Here is a 12,911-nt window from a genome sequence, read left to right on the forward strand (position 1 = left end):
CACCAGCTGTGCACATGGGTGGTGGGGAGGGGGTGAGGACCCCACTTGGTTTCTATGGTGGTGACTGCTGAGCACTTGCCATCCAGTTCGCCTTGGTCCTTGGGTTGCTTTGAGTGTTTCCCCGTGATCCTGGAGGCTCCTGGCTTGGTGGGTGACTAATATTTCCTTTCCCGCTCCCATGGGGTTTTGGCAGCACCATGGTAGTATCATCATAGTACCAGTGTACCAGGGCAGTACCATGGTGGTACTTGATGGTGCCGTGATGGTATCAGAGTAATGGTACTGTGGTACCTGGTGGTACTCTGCTGTATTGTGGTAGTGCCACAGTAGTACCCTGATGTTACTGTGGTGGTACCACGGCGGCACCATCCTTAACATTGATGGTGATACCCAGAAAGTTTAACTTGTCTTTTCCTGGAAAAAAAAAAAAAAAAAATCCAGCATTTTCTCCTGAAGTCAAATGGCTTTGGTGATGTGAAAGGCTTCCAACTGTTACAGCTGAGGACGAGGGGATGATTACACAGCTCCCCTCCAAAAGCGTGTCTCTTCCTGGCCAGGCTGGGACAAGCGCTACGGATGCCGTGTGTCCTGCTGCTGGAGCTGGGCTTCCTTTTGACACTTGTCCTTGGGATGTCAGAGCTGCATTATGCAAACAGGACAGCTGCCTCCAGGGAGTAATCTCCTGGTGCAGGGAAGAGCCTCCTGAGGGCTCATCGCTGCCAGAGTTGATTAAAGATGTTGATTTTATGATGAAGCTCTTGCCGTGTGTCCCAGCCTCCGCCACTATTGCTCTGCCATTCCCTCGGGGAGTCTATGGGCGGATGTTAATACCATCCATAGGTCAAGTTAATCTCTGCTTTCTTGCTCAGGTCCCTCCTGAGTGCTGAGGGTGGAGAGCTGTTGCCCTTCTCCCATTTAGGAGCTGGCAAGGGATCTCTGGAGTTAGGGAGGTGGGTTGGGGGACACACCTGGAGCCTCGTGTCCAGCCACTGCCCTGAGCACAGCTGGCTCCAGAGCTGGAAGAGGTTGCTCAGCACCTGCCCAGGCGAGTGTTGAGTATCTCCAAGGGCTGGCATCCCACCACCTCTTTAACCCTGTCCTGAAGATGCAGCGCCCTGCACATCCGTGGCATTTCAAGAGCTTCAAATTTTCCATTGGCAAAGATGGAAAACCATCCATTTAATGTCTGAGGGTGCACAGAGCTGTACCCTTGACTAGAAAGGGTAGGTCAGCAGAATAAAAGATGGCAGTAGGGCATGAAGGTCTTCCTGGGCAATGAAGCCAGTTCTTGCTGTTATGGACACAATTTCCTGTAATCCCAATTAGAAAAAGATCATACTCCCTCTTGCTCAAAATCTGAGTAAATGAATTTTTCTTGTCTTGGCAATGCTCAGCCTCATACGAATGACTTAGCGCTGTTTTCTGCAAGCGCTGTGAGTGTACGGCCAAGCTCAGATAGCTGCCTGCCGTGAGGAGCCAGCGTGACTTTATTTGTAGGAATGAATGGAAGAAAAGGCAAAGCGAGACTGTATGAAGGGGAAGGTAATTTTCATTTTAACTGTCTTTCTAAGTAAGCTCATACTCTCTGTACAAAGTCATGTCCAAATGGCTTGGCCAGGTCACTTGTGTGGGACATGGAGGATGAGGGACACCAGCCATTGCCTCCTCGCTGTGTCCTTGGCCCCTCTGGATGGGTGATAACAAACTGGTTTTGCGACAGGGCTGTCACACCATGTTGGTGTTGGCCATTACTGCACCGTGATCTTTCGCCTCAGCATCTTTCTCATTTCACCCTCTGTAAATTTTTGGCCAGAGGACTCGCCAATGTTTTTGCTTGCTTGTTTTAGGTGTCCTGTGGCTGTAGTCTTCCTTCCTGCTGGAATAGCACGAAGAGAAATGGCATGTGCAATGCTGGCAGGCTTGTTGCCCTCCTCCTGCTGGGAGTGCAGGCTTTCTGATCCCAGCCATCTGCTTAGCAGTTCTGGGAAAATACCCTTTTGGGCATCAGTTTGTAAGTCTTCTGCTGCTCTTGCTGTTCACATTTCCATATTGACCACTGAACAGCACCTCTAACTCTTCTGAGTGGTGCAAGGGGATGATTTTTTTCCCTCCATCTCTAAGCTACTTAGAATCGTAGAATCATTTTTGTTGGAAAGGACCTTTAAGATCATCAAGTCCAACCGCTAACCCAGCACTGCCAAGCCCACCACTAACCCATGTCCCTCAGCACCACATCTACGTGTCTTTGAAATCCCTCCAGGGATGGTGACTCCACCACTGCCCTGAGCAGCCTGTTCCAGTGCTTGACAACCCTTTCAGTGAAGAAATTGTTCCTGATCTCTAATCTAAACCTCCCCTGGCACAACTTGAGGCCATTTCCTCTCGTCCTATCGCTTGTTACTTGGGAGAAGAGACCGACCCCACCTCCCTACACCCTCCTTTCAGGTAGTTGTAGAGAGCGATAAGGTCTCCTCTTAGAGAAGGTGGGAAGGAGACCTGGTATTAACTTTTCAAGGTATGATCCTGTTAGAGGGCAGTGGCACTTCTGTATGGGTGGGGGATTTACTGAACTGCAGCTCAGTGGCTTTCCAGGGTGAAGCCCTGACGCAGCCCGGGGCCACGCGCTTTGTTCCCAAGCGCACTCGTCAGTACCAAAGTCTCACGCCTTTCTAGGGAGTGTTTCTTTGGATTAGAGTTTCTGTTACAAGAAAGATGAGATATTGGAGAACAATCGTCCCTGCTCCAGCCATCAAAACACCAAACCTGGAAAGAGCTAAATTTTATCATTCTTCCCCAGGGTTTTTTTTTTTTTTTTGCATGCTTACAGAATAGAATTATCTGGCACATGGCATCCAAAAAGAGTCCAGATGCTCCACAAAGACCTTGGGGTTGTCCGGGCCTGAGCCTGCAGTGTTGGGAGCTGCAGGCTGACCTTTGCTCAGAGCTAAACAACAAAAAGGCCCAAAAATGTCTCTAGGAAGCCAATACCCATGTTTTAGCTCAAATGATTGGTAACACATGAGTATGCAAGAAGCAGAGGTTGCAAAGTCTTTCTGTGTTTGTGCTGAAGATGTTAGCACATTTACTTCCCACTTCTTCTACATTTTCTTTTTTCTAGTGGAAATACCGTTGCTTGAGCCTACTTCTCTGCAGATTCAATGGCTTGCTCGGCAGCACCCAGAAAAATCTGCAATAGGGGAAAAATGTAGCTTGGCTGTCTTGGCTCCTGATGGGCCACCTGAATTTTACAACCAAACACGGTGTTATTGTATGCAGTCTGGCTTTCACCCATTTACAAGCTGTGCAATGAAACAGAGATGCCGTGAGTGTCCCCTGACTGTGGTGGGGACTGGAGCACAGTCCTGCTTTACTAGAAGTGAGGCGAGGCCAAATCTTTCTGAAAGCTGATAAGAGACAAGGGAGAAGCTTGTTACATCGGTGTTAAAATGGTAGTTGGTAGAACAGGCTTTTTATGTGTTTCTCATCCTACGAAACGCAGACATCTTTCTCACAAGGTGTGTAGGTGGGAAAAGACCCTACAAGGGACACAGGGGTGCCCAGAGGTCACAGAGTGACCCAAGGGCAGGAAGGTGATGTTGTTGTACTTGAGCTTGCTTTGCACAACCCCATGCTGCAGGTTATCTGGTAACCAAGGTGGATGATACCCCAGCAATCATCATCTGCAGTTTCTAGCTGCGTACATCCTGGGTTTGAAAAATGATTTGTGTTTAACGTGGGGAGAGGTTGGGTCCGAGCTGGGGAAAGCGTGTCCGGGGCCATGCATGCCTTGTCATGCTTTTGCTTTAGGCAGGTAACAGCCAGCTGGGAGGAGTACGGGTTACAGGTCTCTGTACCACACTGGAGAGTGGGGCGAGGAGCAAATTGATGACTGATGACACCAGCAGTTGTTCAGCCAGATGAGAACCTGCACCCTGAGCAGGACCTTTCTCCTGGGAGAGTCCCCACTGGGTCCATCCTTGGGAGGAGGGTCTCTGTGCTGGGCTCTGCGGAGCAGGGACAGGCTGGCCTTGGGGGAAAGGGTTTCTCCAAACCCTCCGTTCCTCTCAACCAACTGCCCCATTTTATGTCTGATTATGAAAGATGAAGAAACGCGTGCGCAGTGAGTCGGGAGCGGTTCAGGGCTGCCTTTGCAGCAGCCGTGTGGTATTTCAGTGTCATTTTCTCTCATCTGCTTGAAAAGCCTCTTGTATTTTGGATTTGCTGTTAAAGGGGAGAAATCGTCCTGCGTTGCACACTGGACCCAGCTGCAGCCTTGGATTTTGGAGCGCTGACGCTCTGCCTCTGCCCTGAGAGTTTATTTTCCACTCACATTCCTCCTTGTCTCAGTTTTGCAGGAACATTAATTTCTCCCTGGTTGGGGAGGCTGGAGAAGCTGAGCTCATCGAAGGACAGCCGAGCCAGGGCGGTCAGGGCTACTGAGCTGATTTTTCTCCTCCTGGAGCAGCGAGGTTTGTTTTCCTGGGATGGATGATGGTGCTTTCATAAGAGGCTTTAAAGATAGAGAGGGGCCAAATTTGTGAGACTCCAATTTTAGCTGCATATCTCATTTTACACACACTGTGAGCATATGAGGAGCTAGCAGTGGTCAGAGGGTGTGCAGGAGAGGGTGCCTGGGGAAGCGTAAGAAAGAGCAAATATATAGTGAGTGTCCCCTCGAATATTCTCTTAATATCTTGCAATTTGTGGCTCCAGCACTTCCCATACTGGAGGCAGCATCTTTGAAGTTAATAGCCTCGAACGGGTTTTTTCTTCCGTGAATTTGTTACATGGGGTGATAACAATCAGATAAATGAGGAAATCTCATAAATAAGGGCAAGTAGGAGGCTGGAAGAGGGATGGGCAGCGGGAGAAAATGCTAACTCATGGAAATGGGAGTTGGCAACGCGCCGGGCGAGGAGCTGGCGGGGAAGTGCCGTGAAGTCAACGGAAGAACAGAGACATTTGCGTCTGAAACCAGGAACGTGGCACAGAATGAAGGAAGCACAGAGTGCTGTGGGACACAGGCTGCCTATCAAAGGAGTGGAGAATAACCACGGCTGCATCCCAGGCATGTCTCTTACTTCTGCCATACCTTTAACAAAAATATCCCTTTTACCCCCCGCTGGGATGATGCTCGCCGCAGCGCGCAGCGTGCTCCGATGGGTTTTGCTCTTGCTCACTGACCGAACAGGAGGTGATGCTATTTTTGTCTTGCTTTTGACACGCAGCGAGGGCACTGCGGAAGAGCAGCCTACGGGAAATAACCCTGTTCTGTGAGGGAGCAGATTCCCTTCAAACTGGATGGAAGAGGAGAAAATGGATTGGCAATGACAGGTTTCATTTCCAAGTGGTGAGGATTGAGAAGTTAAGGAAACTAATTACCAAAGTCAGCTGGAACGAACAGCTAAAGGGCTTTGCCATGGTGGAGGCTCAGTGACAGTGATTTCAAATGAAGGGGAAGTGATGGGTTTAATATATCTAAGATAGCAGGAAAGCTGATCACCTAGGAAATCGGTCTGCAAAGAGGGGGCTGGTTTTCAGAGCTGGCTTTTGTGAAGCAAACCCAGCAGCTGAACCCATATCTGCTGCAGATAGGGAAGTCATTGCAGGGACATCTTGAAATTGTACATGTTTAACATATCTTGAAACTGTGTATGTTTTAAAATCAGCCATGAGATTGCCTGCCTCCAAAAGCCACCTGAGACCTCCCGCTTGTGGGGCCACCTGGTAAATTCCTTTTCCCCATCTGGTTCTCTGCAGGGATTTTAGAGCTAGGCTGGCCTGAGACACTGGCATGTTCCCCAGGGCTGGCGTGGGGGAACCCTCTTGGCTGGCCCGTGCCAGGCCATGCCACGAGGCACCAGCAGCCTGAGCTGCATTGCAGAGCAGCCGCTGCTGCAGGCAGCATCTGTCGTTCTCGCTGTGATTTGATTTACTGTCCCCCTAATGGCTTTCTGCAAGTTTTCCACAGGACTTTAAAGGCTGCTCTGGGTGCTTCAGGGGGATTTTGGCTGCGTGACCCATTTAGCAGCCTGGCTGGTCACCTTTCCCTTCAAAAGCTGCTGCAGCTCTCTGTTGCTTTTTTGAAGTTTTCAGATGAAAAAGCAGCAGCTTGCTTAGAGCTGCCATGCTGAGGCTTTTGTTTGCCTCATTCTTGATGCATCCTGAAGAAACTGTATTTTGGGCTCTACCTGCCAAAACAGGTGACAGATGATGACGTTTTCCCTGTAATGGGAGACTTCAAAGCCGTATGCCTGCTGCACAAGGGAGCTGCCGTCTGCTCTCCTTCCTCAGCATTCCTGCCGCTCGTCTCCTGCCTTGCTCTGGTTTTAGTAAATTTCCCCCATGGCCAAAGAACATATCACTTGGATTAATTTTTTAGTGGCCAAGGATGTCCTGATCTGGGGGGTGTGGCTGCCCAGAGACCCTCCCTGCCACCCTGTGCTGTCAGCTCTGCCTCAGCTCCTGCCGACTCCAGCTCACTGAAAACCCCCCTGATCGAGGGATGCTTTTGGATTTCAGCTTCTGCCAGCACTGCTGCGTGTCTTTATCAAGACGAGTCCCTTTGGGGCAGCCTCTGTGCCTCTTTTCCCTAACAGTTTCCTCCAGCTCCCTTTGAAAAGCACTGTCCGTGGGGCTGTGAGCACGGCTGCAGCGAGGCCGCACCTCGCAGCACAGGGACCTGGAGGAACAGCGGAGCGGTTAATAAATTAAAAGCTATTTCATTATAGGAAATGAATGTTTAATGAGTGTGGGATGACGTCTAGACAGTCCTTCGGTTCCAGGCTCTACGCAGTCTTGGAGGAGGGTTCAGCAGACGCAGCCGGCGCCAGCTTAGCGCTGGGGGGAAGGTTTGGCAAAGCTTTTCTGGGCAGCGAGGTCCGTGCGTGGGACAGACGTCCTGGCACAGCAAGGATCTCCTGCTTCCACGTCTTCTCGCTGCAGATGCCCCTTGCGCCTCTCTGGGCAAAGCCCCAAGGAGCTGCAGCCGCAGTGGGACGTGCTGGCAGGGGGGAGGCTTGGCTGTGTGCCTGGCCCCGGCCTGGAGCACACAGCCACACTCTCCTGCTCCATGACACCTCGCCCAGGGGTCCTGCAACACCCAGGGAACTGGAAAGGTCTCTGCATGGTCTAGGACATCCCAGCCTTTGCTGCGTCATGGGCTTTAGAGTCATGTCAAGAAACCTCTGCTGAACTGGGGACAACCTGGAAGGATGAGGGTGAGTGGTTGTGAGTCTTTGCATCCTGCCCCAATTAAGATGTTGTTTTACAGCTACAGGAAAGAGGTTTCAAATACACAAATGTGGATATAAGTCCCTAAAAGATCCCCCTGCTATGCTGGAATTGTCCCCTGCAGAAACCCAGTGCTGACAAGGGGGAGAGGCAGGAGCACATCAGCTCCTCCACAAAAGCTCTCCAGCTCCTACCCCAAGCGCAGAGGTCACTGGCTGAATTTGCTCGGCCTGTCTCAGTGCAAGCGAGTGCAGACAAGCAGCTGGAGGCCTCGGCAGCGGCAAGAAGATGGAAATAATGCGTTTTGACTTCATCCCAGGGGCTGCCTGCGTGGTGCTGGGGATGGCGGCAGGGAACCACCCCAAGGCACTGCCTTGCACGGCGCAGGAGATGCTGGTAGGACCCCCACCCCCTGCACCCACCCTGCTCTGTCCCCCCACCAGCACCCTCAGCGTCCCCTGCATGGGTGTCCAGCTCAAGGAAGTGCTTTGCTGTTCCTGAAGCTGGAAATAGGGAAATATTCTTGGGGGCACCTTGCTGTCCCTGTAAAGCAGAGGGGACGGGACTGATGCCACAGGATCTGGTACTGGGTCTCTGGGCCAGAGCACTGCACCAGGGAGGGAGCTTGGCTCCCCCAGCAGCTGAATTTGGGGAGCTCCTTGGTTCCTGGGCCTGCCCTGCTCACCCTTGGGAGCAGCCTCGAGTTGTTGGGGAATGGGAGAGGGCACCCAGGTGCCTGGGGGCTGCTGTGGTGTGATGTCCCTGGGGACAGTGGCAGTAACTGTGCCTTTGTGCTTAGGTGAGGGAAAAAAAAAAGTATAGAGGAAAATAAATATCTTTTTGCTTTCCCACAAGTGGAAAGTGGTACAATCTCTTCCCGTGGGGCATTTCACTTCAGCTGCCTCAAACCCTGGGATTTCTGCAGGGTGGACACCTGCCAACCACTCTGCCCAAGGCTTGTCAACTCGTGGCACCCACCATCCCCTCCTGGTGGCTCAGAGGGCTGGTGGGGCCTGGGGACACTGCGTGAGGCCAGCAGAGAGGGGTGGGTGTTATCTTTTAAGAGTGGGGTTTTTTTGCTTTTTAATCACTTTCAGTTAGGTTTTCCCTCCCTGCTCTGCCAAGATATTTCCATACAGATATGAGAGCTGTGGCATGGGCATGGCAGCCACACCAGGGGTATTCGATGGGGTGGACTTTGTGGCACTGATCTCCTGCCCTTTTTCTCCAATAGCTGTGATTGAGAAGCCAAAATATAGTATTGGTCATAGTGTAGTGAGTTTTAGCCAGTCTCAGACCTCCTGGAGCTTAGTGGCATCTGAGTGCTGTGAGCTGCCTGCCTGACGTCTTACTACAAGTGAAACATCCTTCGGCTACCCAAGCAAGCTGCCCAAGCTTTTTTGGTAGCTGAGGGCTGTTTCACTTGTAGCCTTGGCTTGCAAACTGCAGAAGCAGAGCTGTGCACCAGGAAGGTCGCAGCCATTCAGCAGCACCAGCAAAGACTTGCTGGGTACTGGGAGCGGATCCTGCAAGGCCTTCCTGGCTGTTGGGAAAACATCTGCCCAGATCATCCCGAGGTGCGCGGCTTGCTGCTGCCGCGCGGCAGCTGTGAAGCAATAGCTTTGCTAACGCACAAAAATACTTTCTGGGAGCCTGCTTGGGCAGCAAGTCTGCGGCGAGCTGCTCTGAGCAGGAAGCAGTAACCACAAAGCTATATATACAGCTCCCGGCAGAGCTGCTGCTGCTGCTTTTGATGTGACAAAATTAAGGTGGTATTTTGCAAAGAAATTCGGCATGTCGCCTTCTTCCAGAGCCTGGGCTGACACAGAGAGGGCAGAGCCTGGGGCCTGGCTCCTGGGCAGGCTCCTGGGCCAAACTGGGGGAGCTGGCACGGGGAGACAGGCGAGGAGCTCTTGTCGCCTCTGAAAGCCGTGCGGTGCTGGAGGCTGCCGGGTCCCTGGGCCGTGGGGAGCTGCGCACCTGCCTGGGGTGTCATGGCATGTGCTCTGCCTGCCTGGCTCTTGCTGGCTTTTGAGCTGCTTTAGATGGTACTATGGCAAAATGCAAGTGGCCAGGGATGACATGAGGGTCTGGGCAACTTAAGAGCATCCCTAAAGCTATGGAGGTGGTAGCTGTCACCCACAGGTCATATAGCCCGGCCCTGAAGGCCACTCGTCCCCCTAAGGACATGCAGCCCCTCGCCTCCTGAAATCAGCCTCCACATTCCACCCTGCCCCTTCGCTGCCTGTCCCTGCACAGCCAGGCTGGGCTCGCTGCGGGGCCAGGGCGGGCAGCGGGGGTCCCTGTCCCCGTCACCCCGGGCAGATGAAGCCCTGCCTTGCCTCTCCCGTGCTGTTTTGCAGAGCGAGGCTGACTACGGCTTCCTCGTGAGCCAGAACACGAAGCTCCTGAGCGCGCTGGAGGACCTGCAGCACCGCTGCTCCAGCCTGGCCGAGGAGAACAGCTTGCTGGTGAGCAGAGGATGCGGTCCTGTCCCGTGTCACAGCCAGGCACTGGGCTGGCTGCCGGCATGGGATGCTCCGTGGGGAGGGAGTCCCAGCCGGGGCGAGGTTCCGTCTGCTGCCAACTCCATGAGATGCTGGCACACGGGATTGGCTGGGGAGAGCTAAGGGGGCAAAGAGGGCCTGGGTGCTTTGGGTCCCCTGGGTGCCTTCACACTGCATCGTTGGCTCGAGCAGGACCCTTTCCTGGGGATGTAGAGTGGAGCCAGGACCCTGTCCTGCCCTCTCTGCCATCTTTGCTCTGCTACTTGCCTGCTGGAAACCACGGGAGGCTTTAAGGCAACTGCCCGCGAGAGCAGGCAGGGCAAGGCAGCGGCGAGCTAATGGCAGGGGAGGGGGAAGTCGCTCTTGTTTCCTCTTTAATTGGAAAAGCAGAAACACTGATTCACTCGGCCTCGGCTTTGGGTGACGGTGCAGCACTGCCCCCCCACTCCCATGGGTGCTCAGCACCCAGCTCCTCCCCACCCACACCCCCAGCACCCAAAGCCAAGCCAGGCTGCTGCAGCCTGGGCCACCCATTCTCCCCTGCTCCCCCATCCCTGGCTCCCCAGGCCCATGGTGGGCAGCCAGGACCCTCAGGAGATACAAAGAGGGGATGTTCCCCTCCTGCATCCTCCCTGGACAGTATCAGCCCCTCGCACAGCCCTGTGGCATCAGGATGTGGCCACCTCGGGCCCCTGAAATTTTGAATGCTCAGCACTTCAGATTTATATAACCAAATTCGAAACGGATGTTTTAGATAACTTTCTTACACTAAAAGCATAAATCCAGTACGACCTGCGTGCTGGGGAGTTACTCCTTATCGGTTATCTAGACTTCAGCAAAGCATTATCGTGTAAGCTCTCATCAAATCTTACTCTCAAAAATCAGTCTCGGTCTTCCAGCTGAAGAAAAGCAGTGGAAGCAGCAAGCGCCTTGGTGGGATCTCGCAGGGGTAGGGAGGAAAATAATTGGAAGGATCAGCTGACCTGACGTTCTTGCTGATGTGAAAAGACAGCACAACACATCTGGGTACGACCTTGAGAACGAGCCATCGGCAAGCGTCAGCTTATCGAAACGGACAGAAAGCAAATAAAAGGGGATTAAGAGGGAACAGAATCAATAGGAAGAATAAGGAAATTTGCTTTGCAAACATCATAAAGTCCTTTGCCGCTTTCTCCCCGTCCCCCCCCAACTCATGCTTCGGTGTCATGAGAAAAAGGACAACGGCGAAGCTTGCAGTGCCAGTGCAGCACAAATCCACAGCGATGTGTTGAGTCCTGTAACCCCAGGGAAATAAAATGGGAAGACTTTGGAAGAGAAAGCCCAAAGGGTGGGCGGGCAGGCCAGACTGGTGCTGGAGACACACTGAGTCCCAGCTGGCAAAGGCAGAGCCTGCAATGAGCGTGGTGCGGATGGAGAGGGACCATGCGGGGTGGCCTGGGGTGGGGCGAGAGGCATCTCATGGGGACCAAGGGATCACATTAACAAAAATACTGGGAAAAACATAGGTTTCAGTGACTGGAGATGTGACAAGAGCAGAGGTCGGTGTGTAATGGTTGGGACAGTTCTAGGAGAACAGGCCAAGCCCTGTCTGGGAAAAGCCCTGTGGGCACAGAGCGGGTCAGGCAGGGCTGGGGACCTTGGCTTCCCCCATCACCCCTGGTGCGCAGCTTCGAGCTGAGCGGGTGCTTCACCTCGAACCTCTCCTTCTGTCATCTAGCGCAGGAGCTGCTTCCCGCAGACGGAGGAGAAGGTGAAGCACCTGAAGAGGAAGAACGCGGAGCTGGCGGTGATCGCCAAGCGCCTGGAGGAGAGAGCTCGGAAACTCCAGGAGGCAAACCTCAAAGTGGTGAGTGCAGGGGCTCGCCGCTGCTGGGCACAGCTGGGACGGGATGCTGAGCTAGGAGAGCACCTCGTCGCCGGGACTTCTCCCTTGCTACTTCTATTGAGCTAGAAAGGCCTTTTCTTTCCCCTTTTCTTAAACCTACACCAAACGTGCTTTGCGCGTCAGCAGCAGGGCAAGAATCACGAAACCCAGCTTCTGCTCGTGTGCGGGGAGCTGGCTTTGAGCAATTGCCTCCTGCTTGGTTTCTTGCTGTAAATATGCTGGCCTACCTTCAGGTGTTCGTTTAAGGTAATTAGCGCAGCTTTCCCTTGGCGAGTCGTGAAAATAATTCATCTGACTTCACCGAAAAGAAACAGGAAGTATTTGAATAAGAAAAGGAGTGCGGTGAAGCAAAACAGGAAGGGGTGAGAGACTCTGCTCTGCCCCATCCACACCTCGCTCGCATCGCTGCGCAAGCCGCGTGGTTTGTGCTTTCTCCAACCCAACAGCAGCTTGTTGCAAACCCTGTAGTATCCAACGCAGTGCAGGAGTGGTGGGAGATGGACGTAGGATCTTGGGCACAAGCACTTGCATGAGCTTCCTAATTGCAGGGGAGTAAGGGAAAACCTTTCTTCCGTTGGAAGGAAAGCAGGGATTGTGATGGGGAATTCGGGCCCTTTAGGATCGAAAGGAGGAAGTGAAAGATTTGCTGAAGAGAAGGTAGGGGGTTTTTCTGGCACTGCCTGCCCTCTGTCCCCAGGCACCGCGCCGCCCGTCTGTCACGGGGTTTCGGTACTTGCAGGGCAACAGTTGCTGCCAGACGGACTTGTGAGATACTACGTTAAGAGAAATCGTTTGATATACATCCAACAGCTATGCAGACCCTCCAGCAACTATACAAATACTGGTTTATTTTTTCCCAGAGTGAAGCTTTGAGGTGGTGACAGTTTAAGACCTGTGCAAGCCCTGGGAGAAATGACTTGCTGCGTTCCTGGGCTGGCCCAGGCCTCCCAAGAGCAGAAAGTGCTTGGATGGCTGAGGCTCGTGGAGGGTGGGCTGGAGGCAGGACCAGGCAGCTGCACACCCTGAGGAGCTGGGGTTAATCTGGCAGCAGTTGCCTTTGGTGCCTGGTACGCAGGTCCCGTGGAGCCAGGGCCTGGCAAGTAGCTCCTGCATGTGGGTGAGATGCTCGGGAGGACCCGGGGAGGAAAAGTTCGCACAGAGGATGCCATGTTCCTGATCGGGCAGGGGCATTTCTCTTCATGGTTTGGCCACCTCCATCCTTGCTCCCATGCTCATCTTTCCTGCCATCCTCCCCTCCTCCTCTCTGCTGCCTTCTCCTGTCTTTC

The 12,911-nt window shown here is 53.1% G+C and overlaps 1 protein-coding gene across 1 annotated transcript in view; it reads left to right on the plus strand.

The window, feature by feature from the left end:
- Nucleotides 1–6,756: 6,756 nt before the first annotated feature.
- TSPOAP1 (TSPO associated protein 1) overlaps nt 6,757–12,911 on the plus strand; it is a 41,289-nt gene continuing 35,134 nt past the window's right edge. The window contains exons 1-4 of the mRNA XM_068415961.1: nt 6,757–6,851; nt 7,473–7,629; nt 9,597–9,704; nt 11,458–11,586. Of these exons, the coding sequence (XP_068272062.1) occupies nt 6,757–6,851; nt 7,473–7,629; nt 9,597–9,704; nt 11,458–11,586 (489 nt within the window). The remainder of the gene's footprint in view (nt 6,852–7,472; nt 7,630–9,596; nt 9,705–11,457; nt 11,587–12,911) is intronic.

This window comes from Nyctibius grandis, chromosome 18 (genome assembly GCF_013368605.1).
Source record: "Nyctibius grandis isolate bNycGra1 chromosome 18, bNycGra1.pri, whole genome shotgun sequence".
Classification (NCBI taxonomy): domain Eukaryota; kingdom Metazoa; phylum Chordata; class Aves; order Nyctibiiformes; family Nyctibiidae; genus Nyctibius; species Nyctibius grandis.